A 20647-nucleotide genomic window follows, 5' to 3' on the forward strand; every position below is an offset into this window, starting at 1 on the left:
CCCTGCATGTATTGAAATGGCTCTTGGTGATTACATGAAAATGGAGGGCTCAGGAGTTCCTCTTGCTCTACCTCAGCGTTACCATCCCGCAGCAAGGGAAGGGCAAGGGAGGGCTCAGCAAAGGTGAGCGGCACAGGACGGGGCATGTTTTCCAGTAGCAGTGCCGTGAATGCATGTTTGTGCAAGGAATGTTATTTTGAGGTAGGTTACTTCTGTTCTCTCCTAGCTGACTTCTCCGTGTATTAATAAATCTACATATTGCATGTGTATTAAGAAGGGGATGGAGAAAGTGAGGGTACATATCTGTGAGTGTTGCTTTTGATAGGAAAAACACAAATGTTTTCATGAGAAATGTTTGCTGAGGATGCAGAGCTGGATTTGCTTTTCCTAGAAGGTGTCTGGGAGTGGAGATCTAGGCGATAGTCAATTTTCACAGCATCAAAATTGAATAGTCTTTAAACTAAAAAAACAATATTGAAAAATGAGATGTTAATTTCTTAGTTGGCTGCAAAATGTATTTGGCCTTCCAGCGTGTGACTGATGTACGGTCTAATTTCATTAGAACAGGTAATCCTGTGTCATGCATCTCTTGAATGTTCTTTGCAGAGGGTTTTTTTAAGAGCACTTTGGGAGCAAATTCATGATGAGCTTGTTGTAATAGTCACACACAGGATAAAGAAAATAGCTTATAGGTTTGTTCTGGAAATGATGACTTGACAGTAGCCTCTGGCAGTGGAATTTAGCTATCAATAGTGTGTTAATCCAGTTAAGTAGAGAGCCTTTCATAGGGAAATACGAGTCATGTGTTCTACCTAAATAATTACCTTTAAAGTAATCATGCAACTTGTAAACATGGCCTCAATATTTTTATGATTTATTTTTTTTGATATGGTTATGACACAGCAATAACTCCTTATTGAAGCGGTAGCACATGCAGTGGCTTTGGATGGTGTTTATTTCAGACCATTCTTATCTAAAGCTGTGTTGACACGTGTAAGCATTAACTTCGTCAGCTAGTTTATGTCCATTTCTGTTTACTATTTAGAAAATACCAAATGTTATGATAATTGTAATTATGCTTACATTTATACACTACTTTTTAAATCATAGCAAGCTTGCATTGAGAGACACTGATGATTTGGAGGAGTTTATGAAGCCAGTGCTCTGGACTTTACCTGCCTGATAAGTAGGTGTCCCCCTGGCTCACTTCTCACCAGAGAGTTCCCCTGGACACGGTTCAGTTCCCGTCCTGTTCCCCTCCTGGGGGTGCGGGCAGTGGTTCGACAGTTAAGCAATGGTTCAAATCAGCTAGAAGGAAGAAGATAGCTGGTCAAATGCATGATGTGTTACTTCAGTTAACTCCTATTGTAACTTCAGTGTCTCAATTCATAGATTTTTAACATACTTTTTTCCTACGCTGAACAGTGAAACAAAGAAACTCTACGATTTCCCTTGTCTCTCATTTCAGTGGTTATACTGGCACCAGTGGGGGATAAGAAATACACAACACGGTGAGGTATGTGCTTATTCTGTAGAACAAAGTCTGTTTTCAGTAGCTCTCTTCAATTGGTAGAGCTGGTAACAGCGTGCCTTGTTAAGATTGCCATGCCATTCTTTATTAAAAGATGCTGCCATAGAGTCCTTGAACCTTCCAGATGTAAAACAGTTGAGCACAATCTTTTTGTTTCAGATGTTCGAGGCTGACTGTAGGATTTTTTTTTTTCTTTTTCCCCTGATGAAACTAATCAACCAAAGTTGAACACCCCCTACCCCCTGATCTTGGCAGATAAAATCCCATGATGCTTGTTAGGTTGGTTGGTTAGTGTTCCTGATAGCTCACCATGCTGTTTTGACATTGGGAAGATAATGGAAGCAAGTGAGTGGCAACCGGTCAGCTGCCACAGTTCATATGAACTGCATGTGAACTTAAACCAAAATCAGGGATGTGCAGTAGTGAGTCTATATTTGTCATGTTGAAAAGAATAAAAAAAAAAATTAAAAAGAGGTCTGGCATCTTTAAGAAACCTTCACACCTATAGTTTTATAAATCACATAAACCTGTTTACATCAGGTTTAACTGCAGCCGGTCCATAAATATGCTCCACTGTTTTGGTTATAACTTGCAAAAATGTATATCATCACTTATTCTAGGGAACTGTAACCACCTTTGGGAGAAAACTGAGTAACCGTAAGGCACTTTATTGCTACGTGATGCTTAATAAGCCTTGAAGTGAACACTGTAATATTACATTGACCATCCTTGGAGAACATAAAATAGTAGCAGAATGTAATGATCTCTGTCTTGGAACGGGACCATCTTGCCTTTTATTTCAGAAGACAGTTGCTTGAGGGCTCTAAGAGTAGGTAAAGACCTCTTTCCTTGGTACTTCACCAAAGCAGCTTTTTGTCTTTAGGTACTCACAGTACCGTTCCAAGAGTCATTGACATACTTTCTGTAGACCATAATGACTTCTATCTTCAGATTAAAATTTCTTTCAAAAAATGCAGCTTTTGGGATTTTTTGGACGTCTGCTGGCTTTTGTGTCCTTCCCAGTTGGTTATTTTTAGTTATTTATGTTTTTAAAAGGTCTGTAATCTTGAATCATAGTACAAGCTGATTTGCCGAAGGACATCTGCAACGTCAGAGCCAGAAAGTAATAACAAAAAAAAGTTTGTCACTGTCATCTAGTCTAGTTCTCAAATGACTAATGAAAATATTCTTATTTATCATTATGCTCTAATGGACTCTTTTCCTCATAAGGTTATGTGACTAGTCTCTAAGTCTCTTCTGTTTTGATTTTGAAGTAGTTCTGATGCTGTTCTTGTTTCCAACTATTTATTCTCAAGAGATTATTTATGTATAAGACTTCAAGTATTCCAGCATCTTGGCAATTGTTTGATACTGGGTAATTTTGTCACTTGTGTCCCAGCAGCATCATTAACGTATATGTTCTTTATAGAGCCTTTTCAAGGCTGGTTGACAGCAGATCTTCCTGAGTAATTCTAAACAAATTTATAGGTCTGTCTTGGCAGTGGGATTACTGCCAAGGCTTTCTTTAAGTATATTGCTCTGCTTGTGATAGTTTATGCTACCCTGTTAATGGATGATATAATTTCTTATTCATATCTAGTCAATGAAAAGTTGACTCTTTACTGCTGTTAATCTTAAAATCAAGATTTCACAAGTGTCCTTTCATACTGACTTGGGGGAAATTAACGTTATACAAAAATCCCACTGAGCTGATAATAATGATCTTTTCTGATTTCACTTAAAATCTTTGGCCAAGGTCGGTGACCAAAAAGAACTACAGGAACTTCACGTATAGAGCAGAAAAACGCGAAGATTTCCCCCTCTGATAGAAGCGTGTGTGTGTGTAGGAACTGTTTAGGTTGCAGGTAGCAAACTCGGGATGTTGCTGCAATGGAGCAGTAGTGGGCTGCTTTTGGGAGGTGGATTTTTTCTTTCAAGAAGAGATTTTTTTTTTTTTTTCCCCTCCCAATATGCAGGTTACACTTACATTTTTAGATTGAATTCTTCCTAAAAGTGAAAAACGCAATGTAAAAAATCCCAGAAAACTTAATGAACTTAACTCAAAAAGAAATATTAACTCTGTTAGTAGGAAACACTAACTCTGTTAGTGAAGGCACAGCAAGGCCAGTGTTGGATGCCTTCCTAAAAAGTGATGACATAGCGCAGGGCTGGCCTTTGAAAGTTTGTCCTATCAATTTGTGGTATGACAACGTAATCCAAAAATAGTTCCTGGGAGTAAGAAAAGGGAATGCTTTGATTTGAGGATTTTTTTTTTCCCTTGTAAAATTCATATATGCTAGAAACAAAACAAGTGTTAATTTCCCATATCTCCAAGGAAATTACAAATACCTTATAAGAAGGTTAAGTTAACTGAACTTTAGCTTTCATCATTTTCAAAAAAACCAGGAGTTCCCAGGACATACTCCTACTGTGTAGATTCTCATAATACGTTAGTCTTTAGGGCAGTCTTCAGGGTTTGGCCAAATGTTATATCACATGCAAAATAGTCAGGCTTCCCAATGGTTGTATTTTCACAGTTTTTGTTAGTAGTTGACGTTTTGAATAAATTTTTAAGTTGGCATTTTTTCGTTTTGTATTTTGGTGCAAGTCGTTTGAAAGCTGAAACTAGAATGCTGAGCTGCGTTCCGCTCTGGGGCTCCCAACATAAGAAGGACATGGAGCTGTTGGAACGAGTCCAGAGGAGGACCATGAAGATGATCAGAGGGCTGGAGCACCTCTCCTATGAAGAGAGGCTGAGAGAGTTGGGGCTCTTCAGCCTGGGGAAGAGAAGGCTCCGGGGAGACCTCATAGCAGCCTTCCAGTACCTGAAGGGGGCCTACAGGAATGCTGGAGAGGGGCTTTTTACAAGGGCATGTAGTGACAGGACGAGGAGCAATGGTTTTAAACTGAAAGAGGGTAGATTTAGATTAGATATTAGGAAGAAATTCTTTACTGTGAGGGTAGTGAGACACTGGAACAGGTTGCCCAGAGGAGTAGTGGCTGCCCCCTCCCTGGCAGTGTTTAAGGCCAGATTGGATGAGGCTTTGAGCAACCTGGTCTAGTGGAAAGGTGTCCCTGCCTGTGGCAGGGGGGGTTGGAACTAGATGATCTTTAAGGTCCCTTCCAACCCAAACTGTTCTATGATTCTATGATTCTATATTTTTGACATAGTGTGGTACTTAGATGGATTATGGATTTTATGCGGTATGTATGTCAATTCTCAGTTTAGGCCATATTTGAGAGTGCTTCGTAGTCTTTATTGGTTTTATATTAATGCATTTTTAATAGTTCAAATGAAAGAATGGTTGTGTTCTTGAAATAACTACTGCTATTGTTTTTTAAAGTTCAGGAAATGTCTATTGCTCCTCACACTTTGCCAGCAGAGTTTCTTGCAAAGTCTTGTGAAATTCTGTGCGATATTTTCTCTGTACGTTGAGAAGAGCGGACAGTGAAGATAGCTTACCTTTCCTTTTTCTCTTGGCAACAAAAATTAATATACAACACCAGCTCAAGGCACTGAGCAGTTAGGGTGCTACAGCCCTATTTGAGCAGCAGCACTTCTGTAAATGAGAGGAAAGTTCCCCGTCGTTTGATCCTTGCTGCTTCTGTTAATATTGTCAACAAGTGTGCCTTTTCCTAATGCGAGTGTCTGTCTATGCTGGGAACAGAATGAAGTTTTCAGCTGTAAATAAGGAGCTGCTTGCAATTATTAGTGTCCTGGACCGGACTCAAAGGGTTTACTTGGATGAAAGCCTCCCATTATTATCCAATTATTATCTAGATCCCATTATTATCTTTTTTCTTTAAACTGAACTACCTGTTTTTAACTTTTATGTGCTCTGACAGCAAAATTATAGCATTCTGCTTGATGAAAAATAATGCCCAGTGCAATTTGGTTACCCTGTTTTCCTCCTCTTTAGTGTGGTGGGAGATGGTCTGGTTTTTAGTATTAGGTATCAGGCAAGAACTGCTTTAAAAAAGGATATAAACATTTATGTAGTGAGACAAATAAATGGGAAAAACCCCACCCTATGTTTTAATGTTTGCGTAGTGTGTTAGGTTTTTGTATGTAACGTTACTTTAAAAATCTTTGCAAAGCGGAGCTTGCAGAAATACTGGGGCTCTTCGCTGTAGTCGCATTCCTGCTGCAGCATGTTGTCAGGGACTGATGTGACATCAATCTAGATGTAATAGATACATAGTTAAGCAGTTTATTTTAGGCTCTGAAACTCTTCTAAGAATAGACAGGCTCTCCTTTCAACAGGAAAGGACAAATAAATTAAAATGGGATATGAGGGAAGGAAAAATGGGGAAAAAAAAAAAGAGAGAAAAAAGTATCTAAGGAGAAGAAAAAGGGGAAAAACCAGCAGACTGGTACTGGTGTGGGGTTCAAGGCTGGAGTGAAACATGCGAAGGGACTGTTGCACATGGAGTCTTTAAGCAGACTGCAGTGCAGTGGCAAGCAGGTGATGTGACATACTGGAAGGCTGAAGTCTTGCAGTCTAGGCTACCAAAATAGCCTTGTGTCATTTTCCTCACTAGCAGTCTGTAGGTTTAATTCGTCGGGGAGGAAAAAAATAACCTTTTAAATTTTCTCGTGTAGTTTCCTAGTTTTGTCTGAACATTGACAGATGATTTTCCATAGCACCCCAAAGCTTAAGCTCTCCAGTATTTCCCCTTGATTATGTTAGTGGGATCATTACACTGTGGGTAAGGATGTGACTTGTTCTGGTGGTGTCAGATTTACACCAGGGATTGAATCATAGAAATCTGTATGGGAAAAAACTCACCAGGTCAGCCAGTCTGTTCACTTGCCGGTGCATCATAAATTACTACAACAATATGCAAATTAAAATTAAGGTTGTTGAACAACAGTGCGTACTGTACGTTGGGTGTATTTTTCTGCATTGTTGTGTGGAAGCAACAGATCCCAATAAAACATTGTGCCAGACATCTGTTGGGTATATGAATCTAGCAGTAGATTTAGAACCCAGAAGTGTTTAAAAATATTTTTATTCACCAAAAAGTCTCTACTAGTGTAACCTTGAGAAAGCAGATTTAATTTCATGTATGTTAACCCACCTGCCCCAGTTGCTGCTCTCTAGGTTTTTCTGTCATAACTTTCTTGTAATGTTTCTGTTCATTTTTTTTTCCATTTAGCAGCTGGCATAGCTATTAAGTGACTAGATAATACTTTATATAGGGGAATATCCAAAGTGAAATGGATTCTGGTGTTCCATTTATTTAGTGAACAGGACATGAATCTCCTGTGTGGAGTTGTGGCATCAGTACTTGACTTTTTGCTAGACACTACTCTTTTTTCAATTGTATATGCTTTGAATATTTGAATTTTAAGTGATAAAATGTCACTGTTAATCCAATATAATTCTTTCTAAATGTTTATTTCTCCTACGAGTCTTTTGCTTGTTTCTGTTCAAAAATAAAGCAACTTTAATAAGCCTACTGTCTATTTATCCTGATGTTATGTTGTCAGTGTTTGATTCTTGATTTGACAATGTTTTTATAATCCAGTATCACTACATAAATTTTCCGTAGCGAAAATACTGACATTTTTCTAAAACTACAATTTTTTTTTCTTTTTTAATCTTCTGACAAATTTTTTCTTTGACGGCAGGATTGTGTCATGGGCAACAACCTTCAGTCTACAAGTCAGGGTAATAGACTGTGAAAGCCTTATTCCAATACTATGTAGAACATTATTAGGAAGGCAAATAAGGTAAACATACTAGTTCATATGAATACAGAATAATCTGGAGGTCTGAGGGAGATGACATTGCTCTGCCTGTTCAGGAACACTTGTGTTGATTTTTTGATGAGCTTTCTATAATTCAAACAATGTAATTTTAAGTCAGAATTTATCAGTCTGAGTTGCAAAATTTCATCAGAACATCACTGTGCATCATACAGATGGGCGCGCATCAGCAGTAAAAAAAAATAAATCTTTTTACGATGGATGAGGATGTGAGCAGATTTTCTTACCTTCTTGGGTATCTATATGGCATGTTCATTTCCAGTGCAGTATGCCTACCTGAAGAACTGTTGTGGAGAACATGTATGCTAGAAAATTATTTCAAATAGTGTCATGGTTTATTGAGCTCCTGCAGCTGAGCTGCAGACCTGCGTCAGGCAGGTGTGTCATTGCCCTGTGGTGGAGGGTAAATTCTTGCAAGCGTTGCTGGAGAATTAAAGAACTTTTCCTTTGTGTCTTCAGGGTAGATTTTCCTTTGGTCTTGTTTAGTTTTTTTATAGCTAGTTAATATAAAGTAATATATTATGTTTCGCATGATTCTTGACATAACGGCCATATCCTTGCGTTCTCTGATATTTTACCTGAACTATGCCAATGTGCGAATCCATTTAAGTATAAATAAATAAGAGAGACTCTCATGCTAATCAGTAATATCAGAAACTGATACCTCTTTCCGTTGCCTTGTGTCTGGTGGGAGTCCCTTGGTAGGGTTTTTACAGCAGGATCAGGCTTCTTGCTTCTTTAGGGCCACCATGACTTTGTACCCTCAGTCCAGATGTAGGAGTATCATCATCGGGGGTGAAAGCACAAGAAGCCTTCACACAAAACTGACTTACAAGGTCTTGCTATTCTTGACGAGGATACTATGAGCAAATACTGCCATGCTTATTACTCTTTTGTAGAAAGTCTCTACCTGTTCTTCAGCTGGTGTGTGTGGGCACTAATTCCATGCAGACCCTTATAGAGTTAGAAGTTGATATTCTCACAAAATCAACAATAACAAAGCAAAGGGTGGGGGGAATTAAGATCTGGCATATCTGATTTGTGAGGCCTTGAGATCTCCCATGCTGTGCTGTTCTCATTTTTCTGTTAACGCTTGTTCAGAGCTGGAAATCATTGCTAGTGTTTGATCCTCTCCTCGAGTGCATGTGCTCGCCCGCGCTCCTCGGGTGGAGGCCAGTTTGTGATTGCCAGCTGCCCCACTGTGTGGTCTTCCACAGTTACCTCTGCCTGCCCTAACTTCTGTCTGGATTCCAAGCAAGATAATTTCAAGCTCGATTTTCTTCAAAAATAATCTGGACAATTCACCAGCTCAGCTTGAGTTTTTGTCCTGGCACAAGATTTTGGATGCTTTTGTTTTTTGGGTGTCGCTTCTTTTATCTTCCCATCCCTCTTTCTCCCTGCCCCAATAAAATTATGTTGGGGCCGCCAACATAAGAAGGACATGGAGCTGTTGGAATGAGTCCAGAGGAGGGCCATGAAGATGATCAGAAGGCTGGAGCACCTCTCCTATGAAGACAGGCTGAGAGGGTTGGGGCTCTTCAGCCTGGGGAAGAGAAGGCTCCGGGGAGACCTCATAGCAGCCTTCCAGTACCTGAAGGGGCTACAGGAAAGCGGGAGAGGGGCTTTTTACAAGGGCAAGTAGTGACAGGACGAGGAGGAATGGTTTTAAACTGAAAGAGGGTAGATTTAGATTAGATATTAGGAAGAAATTCTTTACTGTGAGGGTGGTGAGACACTGGAACGGATTGCCTAGAGAAGCTGTGGCTGCCCCCTCCCTGGCAGTGTTTAAGGCCAGATTGGATGAGGCTTTGAGCAACCTGGTCTAGTGGAAAGGTGTCCCTGCCTGTGGCAGGGGGGTTGGGACTAGATGATCTTTAAGGTCCCTTCCAACCCAAACCATTCTATGATTCTATGATACAATAGAGACCGTCTCATTAAATTAGAGGCGTAGGCCATTACTGCAACTCGGGAAGTTAGTATGACTGCTTGGAAAACTGCAGAAGAAAGGGTGTCGAGGTCTTTCTGTTAAGAGATGTGCAAAACAAGAATTTAGACATCTGTGTGCATGTGTATGTGTGCATACATACACACCTGTAGCAGCCTGTAGCCCCTGTACTCTGGGCCAGGATTTGGGAGGCTGCACACACAGCTGCGTGCTCTGTAGGAAGGCAGGAGATGAGGAAACTCACCTGTTTGAGAAGAAGGGGGTTACTTGTCAGGGGTGACTTTGGTGTGCCACCCGAACCGTGCGCCTTATTCAGCACCTTGGCGTTGTCGGTAGGAGTGAGCATGGCGTTTACGCAGAGTGCGCTCCCCGCGGCGGGTGAGGATGGGGCAAGGTCTGGGCGACCATCTCTTGCAACCTTCGACTCTTCCAAGGGGCAAACACTGCAAGGTGGTTTCACAGTTGAGAGTAAAGCGTACAAGTGCAAGTACACGAAGGATATTGTCAAAATTCAGTTATCGGTAAGTAACCTCATTTGATGCTTTGAATATTGACACTTTGCTATCCAAAATGTAAATAAAATGTATTAAATTGCAGGCTTTATTTACTAATAAAGTACGTGAAGAGTTTCTCTGTGCACAGTTTTCTTCATTATGTTGCTACATCAGTATCTGCTTTGCTTAATTTTCGTGTAATTCAAAAAGTGCTTAACATATCAAGTACATAAATAAATCACTTGGTAAGTTGCAATCTTTCTGAGAAAAAACAAAATCATGACAAGGCAGAAGCATGAACATCTTCTGGTTTTAATAAAATCAACATCTCTCTTCACTAGATAGAGTGAATTAGTGGAAAAGAATCTGTTGAAATCACTTCTTATTTTATTATTTTCAGCTTAAAAAAATTAAAAAGGAATCACTAAATATTTATAATCTTTAGTACTTCTAGTAAGTGGTAAGAGAAGGTGTATTAGGTTAAAATTTGTGGTGGCTCTTTCAAAGCAAAATTCTTTTTCAGTATCAGGAAAGAGTGCTAGGATAGTTTCCTTGTAATTTTGTTTTATTTGATGAAATTACCCAGGATTTATTTGTTATTTGTCTGGTTTGATTTCTTGTTGTCTTTCTTTTTCCTCTCCCTTTGGTTGTGAACCCTGTGTTCAAATGCACTTTTTTTGCGATGATTGCTTATTTTTATAAGTAGTTACATATTTGGGCCAGTCTCCAGATATGGTTTTAAAATCCTATCTCCTTTTCAAGGTCAGATCAGGGCTCAAAGTTAAACTGGCAGCTACATGTCAGTCTTGTACGTTATAAATAACAGTGTAAGGCTGTGATGTCGAGTAGGTCTTTTCTAGCCATTGAACATTGCATAGTTCTACGAAAAAGTTTTATTATGCTAAAATGAAGTTTTTTTCTACCAGGAAATGAGAATTCCTTTTGCGCAGCGCTGTGGACACCACCACAGCCATACCGCGGCCGTAGAAGTTTACAGGAGATCCAGTGGCTCCTTTCCTCCTGTCGTCACTATCACTTGCTGTATGAGGGTCTTGTAGTGCACCGCACTCCTTCAAAGGAGGAATGAAGTGATGAAGGAGGGGATAACTACGCCTATCTTCTTCAACTTATTTGTTCTCCCTGTGTCTTGTGATGCATGGTGACATAGCCCTACACTGCAAAGTGGTATTTTTGAGTCTTTCCTGCCACCTCAAAGACACAGATGCCCCTATCCAGCTTAACTAATGTTTCCAGAGTGTTTCTGAGCGCTTACATTTTTGCTTTCAGTTTAAATCCTCTTACCTTCTTAGAGTTTAAAAAAACCAATCAACCACACAAAAACAAAAATCAGATTTTGCTGGTTGTGTACTTCCTAATGCCTAATCATAGCAGAGTTAAAAGAACACTAGAAAACTGTACGAGAAAAGCCAGGATTGTGAGTGTAAATCTATAATGCCATTTTGCATTATAGATTTACAGCAAGAATCCTTTCAAAGGATAAGGGAGGAAATCTTGTCTGGCATAGCGTACCATACTTGCATTTCAGAGACCAAATGTACGTTAACACACGGCACTACCAGTCTGTATTCTACCATCTCAATGGGCTTAAAAGCAAGAGGCAATTCAACTACGAAAGTGTTCTTAAAAAAATTCACTCGGGTGGACATCCTATCCGTAATATGTCTTTTGTAAACACTTCTGTAAATTTGAATTACATAATTCTTATTCTAACGCAAGGGCATTACAAATAAAAGTTATTCTGACCATGAAGAAGATTGCAGAGACTTTTTAGTTTGGATCAAGGGATATGCTTGAGTAGCTCTTATCTTTGTGCAACAATAGTGATTTTAATATGTAGGGAATGAGAGATACATATATTCAGATCCGTGGTCTATGTATTTTGGTATTTTGTCGCTGGAGAAAATTTGCCATAGCAGAAGATTGCACTTCAGTGTCTTCCATGCAAGTTTCTTCCATCTCTACACAGTTGATGGCTGTTTTTATTGTACATTGATATGAACATTAATGTTTAATGTAGAGGCGTTGTGGGTATTTTTTCTGTCAGTCCATTCTTAAATATTTTTTCCTCAACTGTGGCCCACGATTCAAAGGCTAATCGTATTCTGGCTTTAAAAAAAATACTTTTATATTTACATCAGTCTTCAATCTCAAAGGGGGCTGGAGGATTCCTTGGTCTTCTGTAGTGAGACAGGGCATTAGAAACAACTGGCTGCTTCTCTTCCATTATTTTATATATAATTTGAGTAATGTTACTGATCATTCATTCTTTCCTGAAGCTTTATATTTTCTTCTTGTACCTAAGCCTCTTCAAGTCTTTAATTTATGTTGTCCTTCTCTGCGTCTTTTCTATTTGATGTATCCTTTTTCAGATGGGGGTGACCAAAACTGAACACAGAATTCAAAAGTGAACACACACTATTCAAGGTGAGGGAATATCACTAGTTTTATATAAGGCATAATAATTTTTGGTATGTCTTTGTCCTTAAAAGTAAATACTGATATCCTGATTATTTTTGCTTCCAATTGTAAGATTTTTTTCTCAAGTAATCTGTAAAGTTGTCTAGATTTTTTTTTCATTGGAAAGTCGGTTAATTTATAACCTGTTAATTCTTATGTGTAATGAATGAATGAATAATGTACCTTAATATTCACTATGGTTTACTATACAACATGTATGCTCTGCTGCCTGTCATTGTGTTGATCTAATTGCATGTTTGAAATTCCTTCTGGAATCCATCACAAATGCACTAGAGAACCAGCTATTCTTTATATCCTTCATCATCCACAGATTTTTTGTCATTAGGTGGTTCATTCTCTTTGCATCCTTCAGATTATTGAGGTATACTTGCCTGTGGGTTCTTTTCCGAGTATTGCCACCTTGATTTGGATCTCTCTAGCCTAGAGTCTTTCCTGTGGTCTTGCAGATCTCTCAGAAAGGTTTGCACTCCTCCACATTCATGAAGACAACTGGTATTTGAAGAAAATGAATTGTACATGAGACTACTCGTTAGAATGAATATTACCATCTCTCATTAACTTCTTCACTGCATCTGATCCTTCTCTTAGACCTCCTTTCTTTAGAAGAACTACACATCTCAACCCATATCTAGTTATTTCTTTCATAAAGTATATGCTTGTGTTATGCTAGTAATAGTGTAGCGGGGGGGGAAAAGTTATTCTCAGGTTTGTAATCCGTTTTGACTATAACTCTTGCAAATTGGATTTGTTTACGTGCGTTCTTTTGATCCATAGGATGGCTTTGAACAAGTCATTAATAAAAAAAGATAAACATCCTACCCTTTTGATGACTTCTTTGCATAAGTATTTGTTACAGTGATGACAGTGTGCTATATCTTGAGCAGATGAAGTATTAGGCATTGTCTCAATGAACAGTGGTAATTAGAGGTAGTAACGTTTGACTCATATGGGAAGAGTATAAATTTTGTGTTGCATGCTCATATTAGAAACACTGTCTGTATTTACCTTCAACTATATGAACGTACAGAGCCAAAAAAACGGACAGTATTAAAATTCTTACTCAGCGTGTTTTAAATTGCAAAGTCAAAATGGCTTGATAAGGCTTATATGCCTGTTTGAAAGGGATTTTACTGCAAAACTTGTAATAACCAGGTAACACTGCCAAGAATATACCAGGATTCCCGATGTCCAGCATCTTTGGAGTAGGCAATAGCACCTGGGGAGAGAAAATAGCTCCGTGTTGCTCATACGGCACTGTTACCTTCAGCTTCTGGCATGGAGGTTGGTATAGGTGGTGGCTAAAGGTTTTGGTCTTGGAGAGAAATCACATGGATGTGTTGAAAGGAGTGGGAGACATGAGGGGAGGACAGCTATTTATATTCTCTTCTCTCATCTGGAGAGTGGCAACCTGGTGGTCAACAAATAAAACAATGGCATGTGGAAGACAGTAGATACATTGACCCTTTCGTACTGCCAGAAGAGAAATAGAAATAAGAACTGCTCAGTCTTTAATCTCATTTAGTTGATATGTGAGGGGATATGCATAATTGTTATAGGACATATTTGAAAAATTATTTGTGCATTCAACAGAATTTTTCATAAAGTTAGTAGTTCCAGGAAGCTGCTGTTTTTATTGGTTTATGCTGCTCTTCAGTTGTTATTATGTACGTTAACTGTTGGGTTTTAGCTTTTTTCATTTAACTTTTGTGCTAAATTGGATTTCTGACCAAAGACTTCTAGGTAGTGATCATTTGAAATGGCTTGACTTCTTACAGTTTTTGTCATGACTTATTTTTTTAATATGGCTAATTCTTGCTTTTTATTCTTTATTCCCTCAGTGTAAAGGTTAGAAGAATTTTTCTGTTACTATGCTAAGGTTTTGATTTTTGTGTAGTTTTTGCTTGTTTGTTTGTTTTTTAACCCTCCCTCGAGGAATTATTTCACTTTTCTTCAAATGTGCTTATTTTGTTCCTTCATTCTAAGCTGGCTAACATGGTGAAGCTCAATTATTTTATGAAATGTTCTGGTCTTTAAGCAAATTAACAGAACAAGTGGTGTGGTTTCTTTTATCATAAGCTTACAAAACCCTATAGAATAATATGTATATTCATGGTCTGTGATGTAATAAATAGGAATATGACTATCCAAACAAGCTGCTGAAGCAGATATTCATTTGCATCTTTCATCTTTTTAGATATTTCCAATTAAAAAGTGTGCTTCAAGAGAGTTGAATTGATCTGTGCTGTGTCAAGCAAGAAAGGAGGATTTCAGATGTGTTAATCTAGGAGCTGTTACTTAATAAAGTGAATCTTTCCAGTGTAGTAGTATTGTATTTTGAATTCTAAATGAAATTTTCTGTTAATGTTTTTAATTAATGTTTAATTAACATTGATAAGGAATTAACATTGTTAAGAGGGGAACAGACGCTCTCTCTGTAAAACCTTGCTTTTAATTTCATTGAAGTACATTTAAGTAAGTTTGGTATCCTCAAGAAGTATAGAAAATTCTGGTGTTCTTGTTGATGACTTGGTATGGGAAAACAGATGCTATTTATTAAGTTGGGGACTACAGTAGCTTCTGTTGTACTGAGCATCTTGTCATCTGCAGTAGATACCAAGCAGTAGTGTGTGTGTGGTGGTGTTTTGAGAGAGAGAAGTACTAAGTAACAGTCTTTTTTGAGTAATCTGATGTTGAAGTGACTGTGTTGGGACATCTGGAGTTCCTACCACTTAATGTAATGTCTATGGTTGTAGTTAAGAAAGGGAATGTCTTCCTTTTAAGCTGTATGTAAAAATATTTCTTACATTAAAAAAGAGCTGTGGATCATCTCAAAAAAATAAAAATTGAAGAATGACTCCCTCCTCTTTAACCCCTTCCTTCCCAATTGTCCAAATAGATATTTAACTGGTAGTTTAAAAGAAGGAGAGAGAGAAAAAGGTGCTTTTGAGCATGACATTAACAAACTGTTTTCCTTTATCCAAAATGTTTGAGCTGGTTAAGACCAATCTAAACATAATCAAGCCCAGTACAAGTTCTCCTGTAACTTTGTCAGCTGTGGGAGAGTTGCTCCATTTTAAGGACCAGCCTGAGGCCATGGTAGGAGAAGTTGAACCTGCTCTTCATCTTCCTCACCTCAAGCTAGCCTGAAAATGATTTTTGTGCACTGTACTGTAGTGAGGTGCAGGTAGCCCTTTTTGGGAGCTCATTTATTTCCTCTTCTTTCCTGGGTGGTAGGTCAGGTGTTGGGAAGTGAGGAGCACTGGTCTTGCCTCTCCTTAAATATGTCCCTTTTCCTTAGACTTGTTAGCACTTTTATTGGTATTGCAGAACTCCTTGGTACCCATGAAAGACTAACAGATTACTATATAGTGAAATACAGTAAACTTTTTTTTTTGGTCATCGTATCCACCCTTATCCTTCTTTTATTTGCAATCCCATCCCTCAAAAGAGACGAGCGACAGACTGACCGACTGTCGCTATTTTTATACGGTGCACATATTAACTGTTGAGTAAATGTAAGAGGTTTTAAAGAGCTTATTTTAGCAGAAGCATTTGTTAAAGCCCCTGTATCCATAGGCTGTGTGTATATTCATTAACTATTCAGGGCTGTAACATAATACAACAAAAGGAAGCATATTTTAACAGAGATCTGTAACAACCGTACGCTGGCTGGCACCCGGCCAGCGGCTGAAGGCAGATGTTTCTACAGCTATTTCTAGTCTTGTGGTATCTAGATAGATTAAATTTATTTCTCGGATAACGAAACTAGCTCATACTTACTGCAGTGTCATGATCCCGCATTACACAAATACGTTATGTTTGATCCCTAGAAGTTTATTGTAATCAAATCTTTGAAGGCAGTGGAAAACTGAGCCTCTCCAGTTCCACCGCCAGTGTGACAAGATTTATCCTTCATATAATTGCATCTGAAATGGTTTGTGACAAGGATGGGAAGAACTGGAGTGCTGGCATGAACGGAAAATGCATAAATATTTAACAGAATATCCTGTCCTGTAGACTTTCTTATCTGTGGAAAGTCTCGGATTTTCCCCATAGCAGAAGTCTGGGTGGTTTCACTGGTCAAGGATGGGGCAGAGCGTTGGGAGTCCTTTCCTGGTGGTGAACGGGCATCCTTGGAGCTTGGAGTGTGTCTACATACAGCTTCTGCCAACTACTCCTTGTGAAAAGGGATGGAGATGCTTCAGCTCTTTGTCTACTGTATGCTACAGAATAGCTTCTCTGTCCCAGTGTAGCATGAAAACAGGAATTTGTTCCCAATCTAGTACATTTTGGTGAATTAAAGAATATTTTGATAAAGGTAAATGTCACAGGAGCAGATAAATGAGATATGTAGGGATTTACTATGGTCAGAGATTCTGGTTTGTGTGTGGAATGTCAATATGATACACCAGCATGTGCTGAAGTGTAAGATTTTTAAGCTTTTCCACAATGAGAAATGACGATTTTCCCAACCAGCGTGTTACCTGGTCAGTTGAACGCTCCTGTTCTGCCCAACTGCAACAGGAATTGCCCTGTTAGTTTTAACCACCTTCCTACTGTTCTGTGGCTTTTTAAGCTAACAACAGATTGTCTCTTTTAAAAGTAAATCACTTTGTAGTGTGATGTTTAAATAATATTTTATGTCTCCAGGTCTCTTTCTATATTAGCATATAGATGTATTTTAATTCTTTTTCCTTTTGTTAATAGCTTGAATGAACTGGGAAGGAAGGTTTAAAAAGAACAAATGCAATTAAAATGGATATCTCTGAAATACTTGAGTTTTATTCCATGTGAACAGAAATGTTAAAAGCCCCTTTAGCAGCTGTGTCAATACCAATTTTTCTGGTTCTTGAGTACAGAAATAAACTCAAATGCCATTGGTTAAATATTTCACACTTGTTTTAGGTGAAAAATAAGACGTGGTTTCTTTAGCAAGTTCAATGGTTTCATTTAAATGATTTAAAAATTGATCACATTGAACTGATTTGAGTGCGTTAAGGGATTTGCAGTTATGTTATTAAATTGATATTTTAAATAGCTTTAAGTTTACTGTCCGGTTGGGAAGTGTGCAAGTGTATTTTCAGATAAAACTTTGTGTTTGTGTTTGAGACAAGTGACTGTATTGTCTTTACAATGTAGTTACAGGCATATGACTGAATCATTCGGGACATACTGGAGGAAAGGCAAAAATGTTGAATCAGTGACATTCTGTTTTTCAGGCATATTAATTATTTTGATATATATAGCAAACTGATACTTGTAGGAAAAAAGTATCTCAGAGCTGAAAATTTTTACCCTGGATTGTCTAGATAAAGAAAAGTGCAATTTCTGATGTTATGATTTTATTGAAATAAGTAGCCTGTGTTTTCAAATAACAGATTTGGGGTTGTTTTTGGTCATGTTAGATTGTTGAATTACCTTTTTTCCCTATGGAAAAAATTCAGTAACCATGTTTAATTTGCAGAGCACCAGAGATCATACTGGGATTGCCGTTTTGTGAAGCCATAGACATGTGGTCGTTAGGGTGTGTGATTGCAGAGCTGTTTCTTGGATGGCCACTGTACCCAGGAGCACTGGAATATGACCAGGTAGTAGCTATAATAAATTTCACAAGCATATGCACACTTTCTGCAATTTTTGGATTTAATGATCTGAAATTCTCGACTTCAAACGTTAATGCATCCCCTATTAAGTAGTATTTCTTCCAAGTCTGTTCAATGCTTTTAATTTAGTCTTATTGATTGTCTTAGAAACATAAATCCTGTTTCTAGACCAAAGTGTATATTGTAAATTAAAGTTCAGTCTGTCCTTTTTTTTCTCCCTATCTTGCAAAAGAAATGTTAGTATTGAAGCTGCTTTTTCTGATGGAAGCCAAAGTTTGTGGCCACTGTCATTGCATTGTAATGTCTCTTTCACTTGCCATGAATGGGGTTGACTCTGGAATGTCTGTTCCGACGTCACGATTAGTTGCCTTCTGAACATTTCCTGATGCTTTCTGGAAATCCAGCATAGCTCAAAAGATTTGAGAGCCTATACTTCATGAGGAAAGAGAATCAACTATCGCAATAATACCCTATATATGCAATGGTAAAATTTGAAGCTGTTGAAGCTGGGGCTTTGCTTTGTTGGAGTTTTCAACTACTGACACCATTGGCATTAGTGAGCTGATTTAAAAAAAAAACGTTTCTAATAAAAGATGTAGAACATTTTCTATTTAAAACACTTAAGAGAGAGAAGTCTTTAATTTTCTAGCATTGTGTGGAAATTTGGAAGGAATGTAATGGCCATTCTGACTATCCCTGCCCCGTTTTGAACTTTGAAAGCGAAGAAATCTCCTGAAAATCCCAGATGTAACAGCACTGGCTTGTTACTAACTTCTACATCTCTGAATCAGCATTCAGTTTAAGGGCAGTTCCTCCAGCATGACATTAGGTTGTTTAAATCCTGATCTTCGTGTAGTGGGCTTTTGGCTCCCTGTGCTTACACATCAGATCTACTTTTCTAAAAATCTTTTTGTTAAAACCAGTGTCAGGGGATATATTGATTTTTGTGTTGATTTTGGTAACATATCATATTTCAGTTTCCTCCATTTACACAAAATTCAGTGTTTCATGGGTAGGAAGTAAGTTTTGAGTGGAATATGGGTTGAGGCCTTGATGCATTTAGAAGACCTTTGTTCAGGGTATTACTGTTAAAATGGAGAACGAAGGAGGAAGCAAGTAACAACCATATAATTCATTATGTCCTTTAAGGAAAAGGTGAAGACATTTGTTTTTGGAAAGAATCGGTAATACTGTCTCAAAGACTTCCAAGAACTTGGCAAATTTATTTACCTCTTATTTTGAAAAAACTGCAGGAGTAGATCTGGACTTTCAAAAAAAGTGCCAAAATGTGTAATTTCTAGAATTACTTTTACTTTTGACCCCGTACTGCTGTTAAGTAGCTGTTAAGAGAGATGCTGCCGTGGGTGAGGAAGGACCTATAAGCCCAGATCATGGTCTCCTGATCATGATCTCACATACAGGCAGATGCTGCTTCCGGATGTGGAACATGGCTTTGGACCCCATCTTCAGTCACTTATGATGCAGCAGGGATTTGAATGGTGGAGAATGCTGCCCGTGTCCCGATTCTTTCCTCAAGTTAATTTGTGATGTGTCATGATGGCAGCAGCCCAGACCGTTAATGTGTGCCAATGGGCTTACATAGCTGTGAGCCTCTGACTTTTGTACAGAGAGCAGTAACAGTGTAAAGCTCAATCTCATGATTATGAGGATGTTTTTTCAGAATAATACAGAGTCTGATTGGAAAAGAAAAGACCTTCTTTCTCCCGCTGCATGGCAGTCATCTTTTCGTGTGTGATACCCAGGCAAATGAAGGCAGTTTAGTACGGTGCGCAGAGCACCTACCTTCATAGTGCTCGTTGGCTCATCTTTTCTCGGTTTTAGACAGCCAGGTCCTTATGACAGCGTATTCCTGTCACTTGTTTCTTGCTGTTGTAGGCCCAGGGCCAACATGGCTCAACCTCTAGGTACTGCCGGATAGTACAAATAAACAGCAGTGGCACCAATGACAGCCAGCCACCTTCCAAGATGCTGTACTTCATGCAAAGGACTACATGGATTAGGGGTTAATCTTGATGCCCATAAGATTTTCTGCTTGCTTTACAAGTGAATACTGAGTTTAAAAGACATTTAGTTAAAGACAAACATATCACTCAAGTTTGCTGGACGCATCAGTTAATAACTCATCTAGCAGCTTGTCTGATCTTCATGTTGGAGAAGTCATGGTGGAGGAGGAGCTGTAACCTCCTCTGCACCAACAGGAATTACCTTCCTTTAGTCAGCCTTGTCATTGTTCTCAAGCAGGTCTGCAAAACTTGCTTCAGAGAAATTTGGTTCAGGGTTTTCCTCAATGTACACGAGTACAGCAGTGGTGGGAGATGGCTCCCAAGGAAATTCCTTTCCTCCTGCTACGTGCTGTGTGTCACCAAGTAAACGAGCAGGCAAGGGCTTTGTGCTGCATTTCCCCCTGTCCTCCTGGCATGTGGCAACCAACACGCTAACTCTTGAAAGGAAACTCTTAGTTGTTATATTCATTTGTGATTACATCCAGTAACAGCTGTACTTCTCAGTGGAAAATAGCCATGTCTTCTGAGCTTTAATACTCATTAAAAACAGGCACAGGTGCGTAACTGCTAAATTTTTGAATAAATGCATTGTATCTCTCCCTATATCTAACACTTTATAATATGCTTAGAAAACAACTAAATTACCTAGAAAGAGTTCTGGTCAGAGTGGGATTCTCCTTACTCTCTGCTGTAGGGAATTGTGGAGGATACTAAATATCAAAAATTGGCAGCATTGCATTTAGTTCCTCCCCACTTTGATCTGTCACTTATATTTCAG

At 38.6% G+C, this 20647-nt stretch overlaps 1 protein-coding gene across 1 annotated transcript in view; it reads left to right on the forward strand.

Moving 5' to 3' along the window:
- Positions 1 to 20647, forward strand: part of HIPK3 (homeodomain interacting protein kinase 3) — a 77248-nt gene that overhangs the window by 35154 nt on the left and 21447 nt on the right. The window contains exon 3 of the mRNA XM_068399642.1: positions 17707 to 17830. Coding sequence (XP_068255743.1) covers positions 17707 to 17830 — 124 coding nt within the window. The remainder of the gene's footprint in view (positions 1 to 17706; positions 17831 to 20647) is intronic.

The sequence above is a fragment of the Nyctibius grandis genome, chromosome 4, assembly GCF_013368605.1.
Source record: "Nyctibius grandis isolate bNycGra1 chromosome 4, bNycGra1.pri, whole genome shotgun sequence".
Taxonomy (NCBI): Eukaryota; Metazoa; Chordata; class Aves; order Nyctibiiformes; family Nyctibiidae; genus Nyctibius; species Nyctibius grandis.